Source organism: Mirounga angustirostris, unplaced genomic scaffold (genome assembly GCF_029215605.1).
Source record: "Mirounga angustirostris isolate CCGP_5_RB_7025 unplaced genomic scaffold, mMirAng1.0.hap1 SCAF_12, whole genome shotgun sequence".
NCBI lineage: Eukaryota > Metazoa > Chordata > Mammalia > Carnivora > Phocidae > Mirounga > Mirounga angustirostris.
Genome location: NW_026991720.1, coordinates 65,596,722 through 65,615,626, shown reverse-complemented (window position 1 = coordinate 65,615,626; position 18,905 = coordinate 65,596,722). Strand labels below are relative to the sequence as shown.

At 38.9% G+C, this 18,905-nt stretch overlaps 2 protein-coding genes across 3 annotated transcripts in view; one reads left to right on the top strand and one right to left on the bottom strand.

Moving 5' to 3' along the window:
* Positions 1-148: 148 nt before the first annotated feature.
* Positions 149-3,715, bottom strand: RPA3 (replication protein A3). Its single transcript, XM_045864655.3, has 4 exons — positions 3,381-3,715; positions 1,980-2,054; positions 1,063-1,171; positions 149-512 (listed from the first exon to the last, which is right to left on the bottom strand). Exons 1-4 carry the CDS (start codon positions 3,477-3,479, stop codon positions 430-432), a joined length of 366 nt encoding a protein of 121 aa, XP_045720611.1. The 5' UTR covers positions 3,480-3,715; the 3' UTR covers positions 149-429.
* A 22-nt stretch (positions 3,716-3,737) lies between these two features.
* The window catches only part of UMAD1 (UBAP1-MVB12-associated (UMA) domain containing 1), a 214,513-nt gene continuing 199,345 nt past the window's right edge, over positions 3,738-18,905 (top strand). Inside the window, exons 1-2 of one of the 2 annotated variants that reach the window (XM_064575237.1) lie at positions 3,764-3,876; positions 11,404-11,536. The gene's annotated coding sequence lies outside the window, so the exon portion shown is untranslated. Of the gene's footprint in view, positions 3,877-11,403; positions 11,537-18,905 lie in introns of both variants that reach the window. The other variant, XM_045864650.3, reaches the window with a different exon arrangement.

The following is an 18,905-nucleotide window of genomic DNA, read 5'->3' as shown; positions in this document are numbered from 1 at the left end:
ACATAATGTAGCTTATGAGGTAGCAAGTAAATTCTTTACACATGTGGCCCTGGATTTCATTTGGTAGGTCTAAGTTCTGACCTTACAGCTCTGAAGATTCCAAGTTTGAGTTTGAATACATGACTAAAAGAATAAGAATGAAATGATCAACAGTATGTCCCATTTCAGCCTTTATTAATAAAACAGAAAACTAAACTCAAGGCAACTGCTTTGTTCTTGCTTCTGATCTGACCATATACAGAAGTGTTCTTTATAAGCACTTAACTTTCAGTATACAGACAGGTTCCATCAAAAGTGGGATATTGCAGTATCTAATAAGGTTAGGTAAATGAAATTAAAAGGAGAACAAATTAAATATGAAAAATCACAGAAGTCTCCCCCTCAAATATCAGGGGCTTCCTATGACAGTCTTCAATGTGTTCATCAAGATCAATCATATTGCACAACCCCCAAAGGAAAAAACTGAGGGAACTCATGGGTAATTTTCATAGCTTCATTGTATAGTCCAAGATCTGAGGAAAAAAAACATTTTAGCAAACATTTAATCTACAATGGAAAGATGTAACATCATTTATGATCTAAAAGATTTCCACCTCTTTCTCTTTTCTTTCCCTTTTAGAGATCAACTTATTTTCACAACCTGTCTTCTAAAACAGGGATCATCATAGCTATTTACCTGTGGCTCTAAAAAATAAAAGACATGGGGTATAGGCAACTATTCATTTTGATATCCATTGTACAGGCGGTTCTCGCTTGGTTTTAGGTGTTATGCATTATTTGATGCTTTTGATGCATAAGTTTAAAAAACTACTAATATTTTTGTTTGCCATATGTTTTAAGTTTCTCTTCCCACAAATACTAACCTTTACTGAGTTTCCTACATATACAAGCATTACTTAAAAGCGGGCCAAAATGTTCTCCCATTTTCCTTTGGGATCAGAAAATTTTATAGAAATTGAAAGATGGCAGGACTGAGACTCAAGACCAAGACATCTCAAGAAGAAGAAAATAATTTTCCTCCTAATTACATGAAACTACTTAATACTAGAATGTTTTATTTACCAAAAGGATGGTTATCTTCTTTAAACTGGACATATGATGCACACATAATGGTTGCCTTGGCCGTTACTCTTCCAACTACTTCCACGATTCCAGAGATTTCTTCATCAAGCTAACACAAAGAACAAATTGTCAACTTGGTGTTGTCATATTTCTAGTTGATAACTTGGAAAATGTTTAAGTTGAAAACAAAATCACTTAAAGATAATGAGAATGTCCAGCATTTCTATAAGGACCCACTGAAAAGAGCCTTCTATGCATCTTGTGCAGTATATTCTGTATATATTAACCAAACAGCACATGGATTTGTCTTCAAAAAAAAACCAAGAAAATTTTTTTGAGTACAATAAATGTAAAATATAAAAACAAGTGATAACTAAAAGTACATGTAAATAAAAACAGAAAATAGAATTTTAAAAATGTAAAACTCTTGAGGAAAGAAAAAGTGACTTAAAAGATTTTTTGGGGGGGGCGCCTGGGTGGCTCAGTCGTCAAGCGTCTGCCTTCGGCTCAGGTCATGATCCCAGGGTCCTGGGATCGAGCCCTGCATTGGGCTCCCTGCTCCGCGGGAAGCCTGCTTCTCCCTTTCCCACTCCCTCTGCTTGTGTTCCTTCTCTCGCTGTGTCTCTCTCTGTCAAATAAATAAATAAAATCTTAAAAAAAAAGATTTTTTTTTATGTGATTTTATGGTCTTTCATAGGAATAGAAATTGTTACCCAGTTAAGGGATGTATTACAAAATCATGGAGCCCAAAGAATGTAGAAATGTAAAGGGATATATAATGTAAGAAAGAGAACAAAAGTTTAATTTTAGAGCAGGGAAGTTTTGTAAGCTGGTCCTTTATACATCCACTCCAAGAATCAGAAACATCAGCAAGATGAATTAATTACAAGAGACACAGAATTAATACTTAAACATACGGGCTCCATCAACTCAATGGTTCCATTTTTGCCTTCTCCATCTGAAAGAATAAACATTTTTCCAGTGGGATGAATCTAAAAAAGAAACACAAGATTAAAAAAAACCACATAAACAAAACAAACTTTAAAATCTCATTAAAATAAAAATACTGTAAGTTTGACTGAAGATGAGCAGATTGACCCAAACATACTTAGTCAATGCACACAAAGCAATTGTTTTTGAACAATTTTGTTCAAATTATAATCTTGTTACCGTATCTGGTCAAGTGACAGTTAAATGTGAATTTCAGATAAACAGTACTTTTTGGTACAAATATGTCCTATATTTTCATTTGCTAAATCTGGCAACCCTGCCCTAACAACAAATTAAAGGGGGTCCATACTGTCTAAAAGTGAGATCTACTAGCACTCATGATTTAAATAGTACATATTCCACCAGAGGGTATGTTTTAAAAATTAAGCTTGATGGGGACACCTGGTTGGCTCAGTCCTGGCGCGTGCCACTCGACCTCAGGGTTGTGAGTTTGAGCCCTACCTTGGGGGTAGAGATTACTTAAAAAAAAAAAAAAAAAAAAATTAAGCATGATGAAGTAAAGAGAACTGGTTGTCAGAGATTTGGGTTCTACTACTGTTAGCTGTAAAGAGTGCACTCAGATCTGGTTTGAAGGCCAGCTTTGCTATTTGCTGTCGCCTTGAGCAGTTAAACGTACACCACTCCTACCCAGTTTCCCTACCCCGAAGTCAAATAACACCTATTTAAGGAAGAGGATGTGTGGTTGAAATGAACTACTAAGGCTTTATAGTTTTTTGTTTTTGTTTTTTTCTCCCCTCAGCTTTCCCGGCTCACTGACTCCGAAACTTTGGGCCTGCTTCTCATCAGTAGAGTGAAGATGCTGCACTCTGACACTGGCATGAGAACACAGACTGCTATAGGGTCTGAAAGGGACAATCGAAGAATGTTTATGGCGAAGTGACTCTAACGAGAATACGAAGTTTGAGAGCCAAAATTGCATGAGAAGGAAACTAGAAAAACAGCAGTTGTCAAGTCTGGCTAAACTAAAAAATCAGGAGGTAGATGTGTGAATCAGGTCTATAATTTTCTTTTTGTAAATACAAAGAGGAGCCAGAGTGGAGGACGCTAGAATTTAGAACGGAGCGCATTCGAAAACGTCACGATTCCGCGCCATAAAAGTGGCGCCAAAATGGGGCTGCAGCGGCTAAAAAGTGTGCAGAACGTCCCTTGTGTAAAACGAAGCAACTGGGAGCGCAGTGATGCTCTAAGGCCTGTCCTCCTCCACCGTCCCTTACCACCCTGAGGCTGCCACCCCGGCGGTCACGGGGTCCCTCCCCCCCGCCTCGCCGGCTACAAAGCAGGGAGTCCAGGGCAGCGACGGCGCGCACCTTTTCCAGCCTCCCTACGAAGCAGACCGGCCGGTCGATGAACTGAGCTAGCATGCTGGCATTGACGCGCGACCTGGGCAACTCCATGACATCCACCATGGCTGCGGTGCGAGACCTGCGGCCGGCAGGAAACACACTACTGAAATTCTGCGCCCCGCGGCGTCTATGGGGCAGAAGATGCCGGCACCAATCAGCGGAGACCAGCTCTCTCACTCCACCAATAAAACGCGCGGAAATCGCGATCGAAATCGCGCAGTCCCCGAAACGGACAGCGCAGGGAGGACTGCTTCCGGAAGTGGGGATCGGCTGCTTAGTGACGCGCGGCGTCGCGGAAGTTGCCCGTGTCCTCCGCAGAGTGGGAAGTGGAGGCGGGGCTTGGGTGGGGCGGGCAGGCGGCTGCCTCCCGCGGTCTTGGGCCTCCCCGCCGACTTGATCCCGGAAGCAGGGTGTTGGGCTGCTGTGCGGTAGCGGCGAGGGACTGCGGCGCTAGCCTCAGGTACCTCTTCTCGCGGGAGGCGCCTCAATCTTACTGTTTCCCTTTATCCCCATCGACGGATGCGGAAGAAAGAGGCGGGACTCGGTTCTTGCCCTGCCGCGTTTTCGGTGCTGCGCACCAGCTGTTCAAGTTTCCCCACCTCCCCGCTTCCCGGTTCCGCGTGGGAAGCGCGGGATTCTTGCTGCAGTGGAGGGATCGGGTGTTTTTGACACCCACCCTCCTGGAGATGGGAAGTGGGATCGCCAGTGATCTTTCATTACCTTTGCCAGGCTCCTGCTGCTCGGCGGCAGAGGGTCGGTGATTTAACCGCTCAAGCTGCGTCACTTACCATTCTGTTTGACACCTGTTGGAAGAAGGGTTGAACTGATTATCTACGACCCTTTCTAGCCCTCACAACCTGGCCACACTAAGGATATGAGAATTTTTTCACCTCCTCCGTGTTAGCAACGAATTGAAGCTTTTGGGAATGGGGAGGGGAGGACGGGGAGGATCACTGAGCTAGGTGAGCAGACGAATTTAAATAGCTGTTAGGTGCTGAGCAGGTGCGCTTCTCCCTGAGACATACTTTCCCTATCAAAAAACGAAGGGGTTAGATGACACGAATGTTTCGTAAGATTCCAGCAAAGTTTTACCCATGTGATTCACGGACTCGTCTTAACTTCCTGGTAACTTTCCCCTATTGCTCCCCACACCCCACGACAACGGAGGCATAGAAGATCACCTGTTTCAAGGAGATTGGCGGGGGGGGGGGGGGGGGGGGGCGGGTGGATTCTTGAAAAAAGTCGCGGGCTCATGTGGTTGTTGATTTGGGGACTTTATCTGCTGGGATTGGTACTACCTTGCCAGGGATATTATAGAATGAGCTCTCATAAAAATACCTGCCAACTGCTGCGGAAATTGGAAAAATAACTTTTTATTTGGAAACGGAATCCGTGAATTTGCCTAAAGCCGCGGAGTTGTCACTATTCAAATTCGGGTACTAGCCAGAGTCTCCCAGTTTTATCTCCTAGTTGCCTTAAGCAAAGAAGATCCTTTATGAGACTTCAGGCTGCAATTTAAGATAGAAATCTGAGGTACCATAATTAAATGATTGCCTCCCTCAGTGTTTATTTAGCTGAATATATTTGTCTTTTAATTTCGTTGTCACGAAAACAAATTTAAAGGAATTTCATTAGCAGATGCAGGGTGCATGTCGTTTGTTGTATACAAGAATGGTTGTACTGGTGCAAGTCAATAAAGTCTGTATTTTTGCGCAAAGCCTTGACGTCTTTTGCACTTCAGGGTTGCTTTGGAAAACAAGTTGGTGTGCATTATCAAGGGTAGGGCGCATGAATACCTTTAACAGCAGCCCTTAACGTATCAGATGCTAATGTCATTGTTTTATACTTAAAAGACCACTTTTACATACCAGTGGCCTTTAAAAAAAACGAACAAGATAATTTAAAACAGCTTTTTGGATATTTTTTGAGTCATTTAAAATGTATTATGTAATACATAATCAACAGAGAAAAGTATATATAGCTAATATGTATCATTTCCAGAGAAATTAAATGAACTCACGTGGGCCTCACATTCAGTTTAAGAAATGGAATTTAGCCAGTTAGTAGTTTGTACTTCCTCAGTTAAATCCTCCTCGCTGGAGGAGCCACAAATAAACACTATCTTGAAATTTTTGTTAAGCACTCTAAGCTTTTCTATATAGTTTTACCACACATGTAGGTATTCTTAAATGGTATGTTTAATTTTGCTAGTTTTTGACCTTTATATAAACGGAATCATACCATATATATATCCTCTGACTTGTTTCTTTTGCTTGTTTTTGAAATTAATCCGTGTTGGCATCCGTGGGTGGAGTTCATTCTTTTCACTCAGCTGTTTTGCTGTGTTATTGACTGACATTTTGACTGTTTACAGTTCTTTTCTATTGCATACAGGGCTGCTGTGAATGTTCTTGTACCTGTTAGTTGGCACGCTTGTGCAAAGGTATATCAGTAGAATTGCTGGAACATAGGGTGTGCATCTTCTGCTTTACTAGTGAAACCAATACAGTTGACCTTTGAACAACAGGTTTGGACTGCATGGGTCCACTTCTATGCAGATTTTTTTAAAAAATATAGTACAGTACTGTAAATGTATTTTCTCATGACTTTCTTCATATTGTCTTTTTTCTGGCTTATATATTGTAAGAATACAGCATATAGTATGTATAACATACAAAATATGGGTCAATCGATTGTTTATGGCTTCTGGTAAGACTTCCTGTTAATAGTAGAATATTAGTAGTTAAGTTTTGGGGGGAGTGAAGAATTATATTTGGATTTTCGACCATGGGAGGTGGGCAGGGTGCACACCCCAACTCCCACGTTGTTCAAAGGTCAACAGTACTGTACTCGAAGTAGTTGTACTACTTCTTTTCAGAGGTATAGGAGAATTTCAGTTGATCCACATTTTTGGCAACTTATTAAAGTTTTTTTTATCCCTAATCTGATGGATGTAAAATGGTTTCATGTGTCCTAATTTGCTTTCCCTGATTACTGAAAGATAGAACAACTTTTCAAATATTTATTGCCTGGTTGTGTTTGTCATTTTTTGTTTTGTTTTGTTTTTTTTCTGTCTTTTTTCCTTTCTTTCATTGGAAGGAGCTCTTTTAATATGTTTAAAATGTTTTTCCCTTTTGTGTAATATAGTTGAAAAGGTCACTTAAAAAATCTCCCATAAGAATCTTTTCTTAAGGGGAACCTTCTACACTGTTGGTGGGAATGCAAGCTGGTGCAGCCACTCTGGAAAACAGTATGGAGCTTCCTCGAAAAGTTGAAAATAGAGCTACCCTATAACCCAGCAATTGCACTACTGGGTATTTTCCCCAAAGATACAAATGTAGTGATCCGAAGGGGCACATGCACCCCAGTGTTTATAACAGCAATGTCCACAATAGCCAAACTATGGAAAGAGCCAAGATGTCCATCAACAGATGAATGGATAAAGAAGATGTGGTATAGATATACAATGGAATATTATGCAGCCATCAAAAAATGAAATCTTGCCGTTTGCAACGACGTGGATGGAACTAGAGGGTATTATGCTAAGTGAAATAAGTCAATCAGAGAAATATAATTATCATACGATCTCACTAATATGAGGATTTTGAGAAACAAGACAGGATCATAGGGGAAGGGAGGGAAAAATGAAACAAGACGAAACCAGAGAGGGAGACAAACCATAAGAGACTCTTAATCTCAGGAAACAAACTGAGGGTTGCTGAAGTGGACAGGGGTGGGACAGCTGGGGTGGCTGGGTGATGGACATTGGGGAGGGTATGTGCTATGGTGAGCACTGTGAATTTTGTAAGACTGGTGAATCACAGACCTGTACCCCTGAAACAAATAATACATTATATGTTAATAAAAAAAATTTTTTTTAATTTAAAAAAAAGAATCTTTTCTTAAAATAAGCTCTTAAAAACATTATATATTTAAAATAATAGTTTTGCCTTTCATATTTAAAAATACTCCATCATTTAGAATTTAGTTTATATGCATGTTGTCAGGTAGGTATCCAATTTCTTTTGTTTTGTTTTCATTTTAGTTGTCCCAGCTTCATTTATTGACTGCATCACCATTTACAAGCAACTGTCCTCATTACGTAGGTTTTCGTATATGTGTGAGTCTGTTCCTGGGCTCCAGGTCTGTTCCATTGGTCTATTTGTCTGTCCCTGCACAAGGACCACTCTCCGGTACTGTGGCCTTATGATAATTTTTGATGTCTGGGGGGCAAGTTTTTCTCTCTTGCTGTGTTCCTCAGGAATGACTTTGTTATTCTTGCCCCTTTGTGACGGTCTATAAATTTAGCTTGATGAGTTCCATGAAAAACCTTGTTGAGACTTGATCACAACTGCATTGAACCTTTGGATTGATTTCAGCAGTAACATCTGAACAGCTACACTTACTCTTCTTGACCTATTTTCTCTTATTAACATCCTTCTGAAAAGTTTCATAATTTTCTATACAAAAGTCAAAAGTTTTGACTTTTAGATTAGATTTATTCCTAGCTACCTTGTTTTGTTGCTAGTATAAACGGTATCTTTTTTAAGTTAAAGATTTTTAACTGATTGTTACTGGTACACAGGAGTGCCTTTGACCTTTTTTTCTGACCATCTGCTAAACTTATTTCTAGTCATTTTCTATAGGATTCTTTTAGGTTTTCTAGTCATATGTGAATAATTATAGATTTGTTTCTTAACCATTCTTACATATTTATTATTATCATTATCATTATTATTATTATTTTGTCTTTTGCCCGGTTTAGAACTTTTAGTACCATTTGAATAGCAATAGTGTTTCAGTTAAGATGGCATTTGACTGCATAAGTAAAAGTATCTTAAATACACAAAGTCTTAGTTTCACATGTTAAAGAAGTCCAGAGGCATGCAACTTGGCATGCAGCTGTGTAGTGTCTCTAAGACATCAGGGACCCAGGTTCCTTCTGTCTTTCTCTTCTTTGCTTCTCAGTATCTGGCTGCATCCTTAAGGTCACCTCATAGGATAGGGGCTGAGCACTGGCCATCTAATCTCCATTCCAGGCATCTGAGAAGTGGACAGCAAAAGGGACTCATTTTCCTTTAAGGAGCCTTCCTGGAAGTCCCTCATAACTTGAAATCCTGCTTATTAGGTTAAAGACTTTCCCTACTGTTCCTACTTTGATAAGAGTTTTAATTGAGTGGTTATGGATATTTGATCAAAGGCATGTTTTTGCCATAATTGATATGATTGAAATGAATATATTTTCTAGTGTTGACCCACACTTGCATTCCTGGAAGAAACACAAATTGGTTATATCATCTTTTATTATGTATTCCTGGATTTGGCTTGCTGTTGTTTTGTTTAGGATTTTTGCATCCATGTTCATGAGTGAGATTAGCTTGTAATTTTTCTTTCTTATATAGTCCTTGTCAGATTCTGGTATTATTAGGAATATACTGGTCTCATGAAATGAGTTGCGGAGTTTCCTCTATTCTCCAGGGTTTTGTGTGAAGCTGGAATTATCTGTTCATTGATGGAATTCATGTGTAAAACACTCTGGGTCTGTACTTACTGCTTTAGGCATATCCCACAAGTTTTTGTAAGTAGATGGTCGTCATCAAGTTCTAAATATTTTCTAGTTTCCAACATATTTCTTTTTTGACTCATGGGTTGCTTTTGTTTCCAACTGTAGAGGTTTTATTTATTAAATTTTATTGTGTTATTAATTTCTAACATAATTGCATTATAATCAGATGGTGTGTTCTGTCTGGTACTAATTCTTTGAACGTATTTGAGACTTGCTTTAAGGCTTATCAAGGATATGTTTTGTAAATGTTTCATGTGTGCTTCGGAAAAAAAATTGTATTTTCCAGTTGTTGGATCAAGCTTTTTACTTGCAGTATTCAACTATTTCGTCTACCTTTCGTCTGGTTAATGTTTCAGTAATTGAGATAATTGTGTCAGGTATCTTACAGATGGTAGCATTGGCAGTTTCTCCTTGATTCTAATGACTCGTGCTATGTATTTTTAAAGATTTTTTTTTAAATTTTATTTATTTATTTGACAGACAGAGACACAGCGAGAGAGGGAACACAAGCAGGGGGAGTGGGAGAGGGAGAAGCAGGCTTCCCGCCGAGCAGGGAGCCCGATGTGGGGCTCCATCCCAGGACCCTGGGATCATGACCTGAGCCAAAGGCAGACGCTTAACGACTGAGCCACCCAGGTGCCCCTATTTTTAAAGATTTGTTACTCAATATATAGAAGATAAGAATTGTGAAGTAAAATGATGACATGAAGTAGTGAGTATCTCAAATCATGCTTTTCAGCTTGATGTGTATTTTGTCAGCTACTGCTGTAGACTTGGCTTTTGGTTAGAATTTGTTTGTTGTATCTTTTTTCTATCCTGTGCTTCACGGAGGGGAGACAAGACACAGGGGCGTGGATGCTCATTCCTTTCTCACTCTCTCTGGTGGCCTTATCAGAGAGCTGACTTGGCAGGTCTCAGCTTTAGGGCAGAACAGGCTGATAGCAGCCTGTGGGCTCCAGGGGTTCCCTTCTTCACAAGGCACTGCCTTAACCAGGAGGCGCTCATTGCGACAGGAGTGCCCAAAGGTGTGGGGCTGGATTCCTCTCTACGGGACACTGGTGTTTGGCAGAGTGCGTTGCCACTTCTCTGTTTGTTATATTTTCTCCAGTAAACCTTATTTGATATTCATACTGTGTGGTGCTTATATTTGGGTCTGTGTTGGCCTGATAACTTTCAACTTTTCTGTGTCCTCCTGTTTTAGGCGCGTCCCTTGTAAACAGTGCATATAGCTGGAGGTTTAGTTTTCCTTTTGTCCATTTACATTGGTTGTGGCTGCTGATATTTTTGGATTTGTTTCTATAGTCATTTTGTTCTGCTTTTTTTGTTGTCTGTTTTTTTTCTCCTTCCTTGCCTTCTTTTGAATTGATTTTTAAATTTTTTTCCTTAATTCCATTTTATTCCTTTGTATTAGTTTAAATGTTGTGTGTTGTTTTTACAATTTTTGTGTGTATTTTAATATGTGTCTTAAAGTCTAAAGTTACTTTACTCTGTGTCAAGACAAGAACCTATATCTCTATTTACCTTTTTCCCATTTTTTTTTTAAGATTTTATTTATTTATTTGACAGAGAGAGAGAGTACAAGCAGGGGAAGTGGCAGGGAGAGGGAGAAGCAGGCTTCCACTGAGCAGAGAGCCGGATGTGGGGCTTGATCCCAGGTCCCCAGGATCGTGACCTAAGCCAGAGGCAGATGCTTAACCAACTGAGCCACCCATGCGCCCCCACCTTTTTCCCAATTTTTTAAAAAACATTTATTTATTTATTTTTAGAGAGAGGACAAGAGCGGGGGTGGGGGGAGGGGCAGAGGGAGATGGAGAGAGAAACCCAAGCAGCCTCCGTGCTGAGCATGGAACCCCTCTTGGGGCTCAACTTCAGGACCCGGAGATCACGATGATCTGAGCCGAAATCAAGAGTTGGACGCTTTTAAGGGACCTGAGCCACCCAGGTGCCCCTCCTATTTTTAGCTGTCTAGAGTTTTAGTTCTATCTTGATTTCTTGTAACTCCACAAATTTGGCATTATTATTGCTTTATGCAGTTACTATTTGCTTGGAATTATTCACATATTTATCATTTTCTTATAATTTATTTTTACATGTCAACCTTTTTTTCTGGTACTTTTTCCCCTCTTTTTGAGTTTTTTTTAAGAGAGAATCTTTGGTAATAAACTCCATTGATACATGTTTTTCTGAATATGTTTATTTCATCCTTGGTCTCAAAAGATAGTTTTACCTCTTTGTGGAATAGAGTGCTAACGGACAGTTACTTTCTTTCGAAACTACTTTGATATTATTTTACTCTATTTTTGTTGAAACTGTGATTATGTTGTAAGCTGTTATGTCTTTTTATTTGCTTGATCCTCAGTTTGTCTTGGATCTTGCAGTTTTCCTGTGTAATGTATCCTGATGTGTTTTTCTCTCATTTAGTTTGCTGGCTGATACGTTGTGCTTCGTGAATCTGATAATTCTTGTTCATTGACACCGGGACATTTTCAACCATCATCCCTTTGAACACTGCCTCTCTCCTATAATATAACTCCTTCTGGAACTCCAATTAAAAGTAAGAAGGCTGTTCTCATGTGCTGTTGACCTCTGTTTGGTAATTCATTGGTTTTGGTTCTTTGTGTTGAATTCTGGATAATTTCTTTCATATCGTCCAGTTTACTAATTCTTTATGCAGTTGTGACTCATTTGCTCTAATTTCAATACTATTTTTTATTTATTTGTTTCTAGAAGTCTTGATTGGTTCTTTTTACAAATCTTAGTAATTGTTATTGATATTCTTTTGTCACAGTTTCAGGTTTCCCTTTATTTTTTCAAATATTACAGAATATAAAATAAATTTGTTTATAATCTAGTTTTGATACCCACAGTCTTTATGGGTCTCATTCTATAGGGTTTTTTTTAATTCTGTTGACTTTTCTTTGCTGTGACTTGTTTCTTCATTTGTATTGTAATTTTTGGTTATGAATTCATGTTTCTTGGAAGTTTTTGGTGATTTCTTTGAGACTTAGTTTGAGGGTGTGTTTCTTCACAGAAGATTTGTGTTTCCTACTTCCCTAGGTGTTTGAGCCCCAGACTTTATGCTTGTCCCTGTGGAGCATGGATCATTAAAGCCCAGGCTTTTAGCCATTAGAACTCAGCAATGGTCACAGGGAAAACATTAGCTTTAGTACTTGCATATACTCCTGTGGATTTGTCGATTCCTGTCCTTTATGGCTTGTATAGGATTTCTTTATTCTTTTGTTGGCTTGGGCATACATTAAAAAAAGGCATATTTATATTTAAGACATTACCACAAATACTCTTCATCCTTTCACACAATCAATCAAAAACAAATATAAGCTGGTTTAAAGTGGGCATTCATTGGATGGAATTTCAGAAGATATAAAATGTGGCAGAGAGCATAGTAATGAACCCTGGGTCAGTTGTACTTGTTGGTCAGTCCCCTTTGTGCAATTTATGGAAATTGGAGTCAGACTTTGACATATGGTTGACAGAGCTATTGCCAGTTTTTGTCTTATGTTTCTTTACGTGCGTTTTGATGACAAATTGGGAAGGAGGTAAAACAGCCAGCTTTCTTGTTTCCTCAGGCATCTGAATCGTCTTCAGACAGATAGCAATACTTCTTGACTAGACGTAGCAACTTGTTAGCCACTTGCCAGTGCTAGTGCTGGTTTTACACAGGACTCTGCACCAGGCTTTGTACCCACTAGCATGGGAGAGGTAGTAGACGAGCAGACAGAGAGGCAGCAACAAGACTAGGTACTTCATTGAATTTGGAGAAAGTTCCTTGTCTGGTTTTGTTTCTCTAGGGCCCAGCACCATGCCTAGCCGGTATTTGGCCTTCACAACATCTCGGCTGAATGAATTAAAAAGAGAGCAGTTGAACAAATGACTGAATTTTAGCAGTTTATTTATTTATTTAGTTTTTTTAGTAGGCTCCAGGCCCATCATGGGGCTTGACCTCACGACCCTGAGATCAAGAGTCACATGCTCTATGGACTGAGCCAGCCAGGCGCCCCATGGCAGTTTGCTTTTATTTAGAGAGGAAGTACAGACTTGTGATAATACTTGTAGGTTGCTTTGAGAGTCAAAGGACCCCTTCCTTTTTGTAAGGGGGCAGGGAGAGGACAGCCCTGTATGCACCAGGCAGCGAGTTCTCACCAGACAGTGAATCTGCTGCCACCTTGATCATGAACTACCCAGCCTCCAGAATTATGAAATATAAATCTGTTGTTTGTAAGTTAAAAAAAAAGAAAAGAAAGTCATATGATACATACTTTTATAGGCAATTTGGGGAGTGATTCCTTTTGGAAGCTGAATGTGGTGGCTTCTGTTGTGTGTTCAAGTGAGCAGATAGAGCAATTTGAAGAGCTGCACTGAATGTTTTATTATTATTATTATTATTTGTTGTTGTTCATTTCAGGTTTCCCTGTGCTGTAGACAGTTGTAAAGAGGTGTGACCTTACACCATTCTCCCTTACAACAGCTTTCTCCCATAGGACATTATTTATTCATTTATTTGTTTGTTTGTTTGTTTGTTTATTTATTTATTTATTTATTTATTGAGATTTTATTTATTTATTTGACAGAGAGAGAGACAGCTAGAGAGGGAACACAAGCAGGGGGAGTGGGAGAGGGAGAAGCAGGCTTCTCGCTGAGCAGAGAGCCTGATGCGGGGCTTGATCCCAGGACCCCGGGATCATGACCTGAGCGGAAGGCAGACGCTTAATGACTGAGCCACCCAGGTGCCCCGGGCATTTTTTAAATATGCCCCAAGATATTTGTTTTATGTGAAGAGAGCTTTTTGATAAAGTTGTCTGGAGTCTTTTTCAGGATGTTTTTTCATTTCAGAGTAGCAACGTTGAATGCAGTTGGGGGTAGAAATTAGTATTGTATTAGTAGGAATCTGTGCTATTTAAAGCAAAACTTAAATGGTTTTGGGGCACCTGGCTGGCTCAAGTTGGTGACTCTTGACCTTGGGGTTGTGAATTCAAGCCCCACGTTGGGGGGTAGAGTTTACTTTAAAAAAAATCATTAAAAGAAAAACCTTAAATGGTTTTTTGGCGGCAGTTATGTAGAATTATGCTTGTGGCTTTTCTCAAACATAAAAATATAGCATTGTATCATTACTTTATGAGTCAGGGTAACACTAAAACTTGACTCTAAATTACATTCTTGGTCAACGAAGGAGATCCAAATGATGTAAATTATAAGTGGAATTTATTTGCAAGCTCTTAAAAGGCAGCAGCTTTATCTTCTAAATTTCTGTATCTCCCCACACTATTTAGTATCTTTTTTTAGAAAAAAAAAAAATCTATAGTTTTCATGTGTTACTCCATTAAAAAGAAGGAATTAAAAAAAAATAAAACCTCTTGAAATTAAGATGTCTGCTGAGTGGAATGCATCACATATTAGGTGATCACACCCATCTGTAGCGGAGTAGGTTACAATGAGGAATTATCTGGCCCCACATGTTAAGAGTGAAGAGCTTGAGAAACCCTGGTTTAACATGATGGAAGGTTTTACCTTCCTTTTTTTTTTTTCATATTTTTATATCAATTCTAGTTAGTTAACATACAATGCAATATTGGTTTCAGGAGTAGAATTCAGTGGTTCGTCACTTACATACAACACCCAGTGCTCACCATAACAAGTGCCATCCTTGTTATAATGAGCATCAACCTACCCATGATGATACCCATCGCCCATCTAGCCCATCCCCCACCCACCTCCCTCCATCAACCCTCAGTTTGTTCTCTATAGTTAAGAGTCTCTTATGGTTTGTTTCCCTTTCTCCTTTTTTTCCCCTTCCTCCCATATGTTCATCTGTTTTGTTTCTTAAATTCCCCATATAAGTGAGATCATATGGTATTTGTCTTTCTCAGACTGACTTATTTCTCTTAGTGTAATACACACTAACTCCATCCACATCATTGCAAATGGCAAGATTTCATTCTTTTTGATGGCTGAGTAATATTCGATTGTGTATACATATACACACACACATATATATATATATATATATATATATATATATATATACACGCCACATCTTCTTTATCCATTCATCAGTCAATGGACATTTGGACCCTTTCCATAGTTTGGCTATTGCTATGAACATCAGGGTGCATGTACCCCTTTGAATCAGTATTTTTGTATTCTTTGGGTAAATACCTAGTAGTGCAATTGCTGGATCATACGGTAGTTCTATTTTTTGAGGAACCTCCATACTGTTTTCCAGAATGGCTGCAGTTGGCATTCCTACCAGCAGTGCAAGAGGATTCCCCTTTCTCCACACCCTCGCCAACACCTCTTGTTTCTTGTGTTGTTAATTTTAGCCATCCTGACAGGTATGAGATGGTATCTCATTGTGGTTTTGATTTGTATTTCCCTGATGCTGAGTGATGTTGAGCATCTTTTCATGAGTCTTTTAGCCATCTGGATGTCTTTTTGGAAAAGTGTCTATTCATGTTTTCTGCCTATTTCTTAACTAGATTATTTGTTTTTTGGGAGTTGAGTTTGTTAAGTTCTTTGTAGATTTTGGATACCAACCCTTTATCACATATGTCTTTTGCACATATATTCTCCCATTCCATAGGCTGCCTTTTAGTTTTGTTGATTGTTTCCTTTCCTGTGCAGAAGCCTTTTATCTTGATGAAGCCCCCATAGTTAATTTTTGCTTTTGTTTCCCTTGCCTCTGGTGACATGTCTGGTAAGAAGTTGCTACGGCTGAGGTCAGAGGTTTCTGGCCGTGTTCTTCTCTAGGATTTTGATGGTTTCCTGTCTCACATTTAGGTCTTTCATCCATTTTGAGTCTATTTTTGTGTATGGTATAAGAAGGTGGTCCAGTTTCATTCTTTTGCATGTTGCTGTCCAGTTTTCCCAGTACCATTTTTTGAAGAGACTGTCTTTTTTCCATTTAATATTCTTTCCTGCTTTGCTGAAGATTAGTTGACCATATAGTTGTGGGTCCATTTCTGGGTTTTCTATTCTGTTCCATTGATCTATGTGTCTATTTTTTATATACCTTTTTTTTTTTTTTTAAGATTTTGCTTATTTCTTTATTTGAGAGAGAGTGAGAGAGCACAAGCAGGGGTAACGGCAGAGGGAGAGGAGAAGCAGGCTCCCCACTGAGCAGGGAGCCCGATGCAGGACTCAATCCCAGGACCCTGGGATCATGACCTGAGCTGAAGGCAGACATTTAACTGACTGAGCCACCCAGGCACCCCATCTATGTGTCTATTTTTGTGCCCATTCCATAATGTCTTGATGACTACAGCTTTGTAATACAGCTTAAAGCCCAGAATCGTGATACATCCATCTTTCTCTTTCTTTTTCAGGGTTGCTTTGGCTATTCAGGGTCTTTTGTGGTTCCATGCAAATTTTAGGATTTGTTCTAGCTCTGAGAAAAATGCTATAGTATTTTGATAGGGATTGCATTAAATGTTTGGATTGCTTTGGGTAGTATACACATTTTAATAATGTTTGTTCTTCTAATCCATGAGCATGGAACGTTTTTCCGTTTCTGTGCCTTCTTCAATTTCTTTCAAAAGTGTTCTATAGTTTTCAGCATACAGTTCTTCTACTTGTTTGGTTAGGTTGATTCGTGGTGCAATTGTAAGTGGGATGAGTACCTTGATTTAATTTTCTTTTGCTTCATTATTGGTATATAGAAATGCAACAGGTTCTTGTACATTGATTTTATATCCTGCAACTTTGCTGAATTTGTGTATTAGTTCTAGCAATTTTTTGGTGGAGTCTTTCAGGTTTTCTACATAGTATCATGTTGTCTGGAAATAGTGAAAGTTTGACTTCTTCCTTGCCGATTTGAATGCTTTGATTTCTTTTTGTTGTCTGATTGCTGAGGCTAAGACATCCAGTACTATGTTAAATAGTAATGGTGAGAGTGCACATCCCTGTCTTGTTCCCAACTGTAGAGGAAAAGCTCTCAGTTTTTCCCCATTGAGGATGATATTAGCTGTGGGTCTTTTGTATATGGCCTTTATGATGTTGAGGTGTGTTCCCTCTATCCCTACTTTGGTGAGGGTTTTTATCAAGCATGGATGCTATTTTGTCAAATGTTTTTCTGCATCTATTGAGAGGATCATATGGTTCTTATCCTTTCTTTTATTAATGTGGTGTATCACACTGATTGATTTGTAAATATTGAACCACGCTTGCAGCCCAGGAATACTTCCCACTTGATCGTGGTGAATAATTCTTTAACATAGTGTTGGATTCGATTTGCTAGTATCTTGTTAAGAATTTTTGCATCCATTTTCGTCAGGGATATTGGCCTGTAATTCTCATTTTAGTGGGGTCTTTGTCTGGTTTTGGAATCAAGGTAATGCTGGCCTTGTAGAAGGAGTTTGGAAGTTTTCCTTCCATTTCTATTTTTTGGAACAATTTGAGAAGAATAGGTATTAACTCTTCTTTAAATGTCTGGTAGAATTCCCCTGGGAAGCCATCTGGCCCTAGACTTTTGTTTATTGGGAGATTTTTGATTACTGATTCAATTTCTTTGCTGGTTATGAGTCTGGTTAAATTTTCTATTCTTCCTGTTTCAGCTTTGATGATTTGTATGTCTCTAGGAATTTGTCCATTTCTTCCAAATTGCCCAGTTTGTTGGCATATAATTTTTCATAATATTCTCTTATAATTGTTGGTATTTCTGTGGTGTTGGTTGTGATCTCTCCTCTTTCATTTGTGATTTTATTTATTTGAGCCCTTTCTCTTTTCTTTTTGTTAAGTCTGGCTAGGGGTTTATCAAGTCTATTGATTCTTTCAAAGAACCAGCTTTTAGTTTCGTTGATCTGTTCTAGTGAGTTTTTTATTTGTTTGTTTCTGTATCATTTATTTCTGCTCTAATCTTATTTCCCTTCTTCTGCTGGCTTTAGGCTTTATTTGCTGTTACTTTCCTACCTATGTTAGGTGTAAGGCTATGTTTGTGTATTTGAGACTTTTCTTGCTTTTTGAGGAAAGCCTGCGTTGCAATATACTTTCATATTAGGACTATCTTTGCTGCATCCCAAAGGTTTTTGACTGTCATGTTTCATTTTCATTTGCTCCCATGTACTTTTTAATTTCTTCTTTAATTTCCTGGTTAACCCATTCATTCTTTAGTAGGATGTGTTTTAACTTCCATGTATTTGTGGTCTTTGCAAATTATTTCTTCTAGCTGACTTCAAGTTTCATAGTGTTGTGGTCCGAAAATATGTGTGGTATGATCTCAGTCTTTCTGTACTTTTTGAGGGCTGATTTGTGACCCAGTGTGTGATCTGTTCTGAAGAGTGTTCTATGTGCACTCAAAAAGAATGTGTATTCTACTGCTTTAGGATGAATTCTCCTGAATGTATCTGTCAAGTCCATCTGGTCCAGTGTGTTATTCAAAGCCATTGTTTCCTTGTTGATTTTCTGCTTAGATGATCTGTCCATGGCTGTAAGTGGGGTGTTAAAGTCCCCTACGATTACTGTATTATTATCGATGTGTTTCTTTATGTTTGTCATTAATTGTTGCATATATTTGGGTGCTCCCAAGTTGGGGGCATAAGTATTTATAATTGTTAGATCTTTTGGATGATATAATGCCCTCCTTCATCTCTTGTCTTTGGTTTGATATTTAGTTTGTCTGGCGGCGTCTGGGTGGCTCACTTGGTTAAGCATCTGACACTTGATTTTGGCTCATGTTATGATCTCAAGGTTGTGAGATCCAGCCATACATCAGGCTCTGCACTCAGCACCGTCTGCTTAAGATTCTCTCCCTTTTGTTTGCCACCCCCCCCCCCCCCCGGTGTGTATGTGTGTGTTTCTCTAAATAAATAAATAAATAAATAAATAAATAAATAAATAAATAAAAATCTAGTTTGTCTGATATAAGTATGGCTACTCTGGCTTTCTTTTGATGTCCATTAGCATGATAGATG

Bases quoted from the DNA above. Each gene is read 5' to 3' on its own strand.
- RPA3 (XM_045864655.3), bottom strand. From the start codon at position 3,479: ATGGTGGATGTCATGGAGTTGCCCAGGTCGCGCGTCAATGCCAGCATG. The intron at 1,172-1,979 runs GTATGTTTAAGT...TCTTTGTGTTAG, and splicing joins CCATTGAGTTGATGGAGCCC to CTTGATGAAGAAATCTCTGG. The intron at 513-1,062 runs GTAAATAAAACA...TTTTTTCCTCAG, and splicing joins AGAAGATAACCATCCTTTTG to ATCTTGGACTATACAATGAA.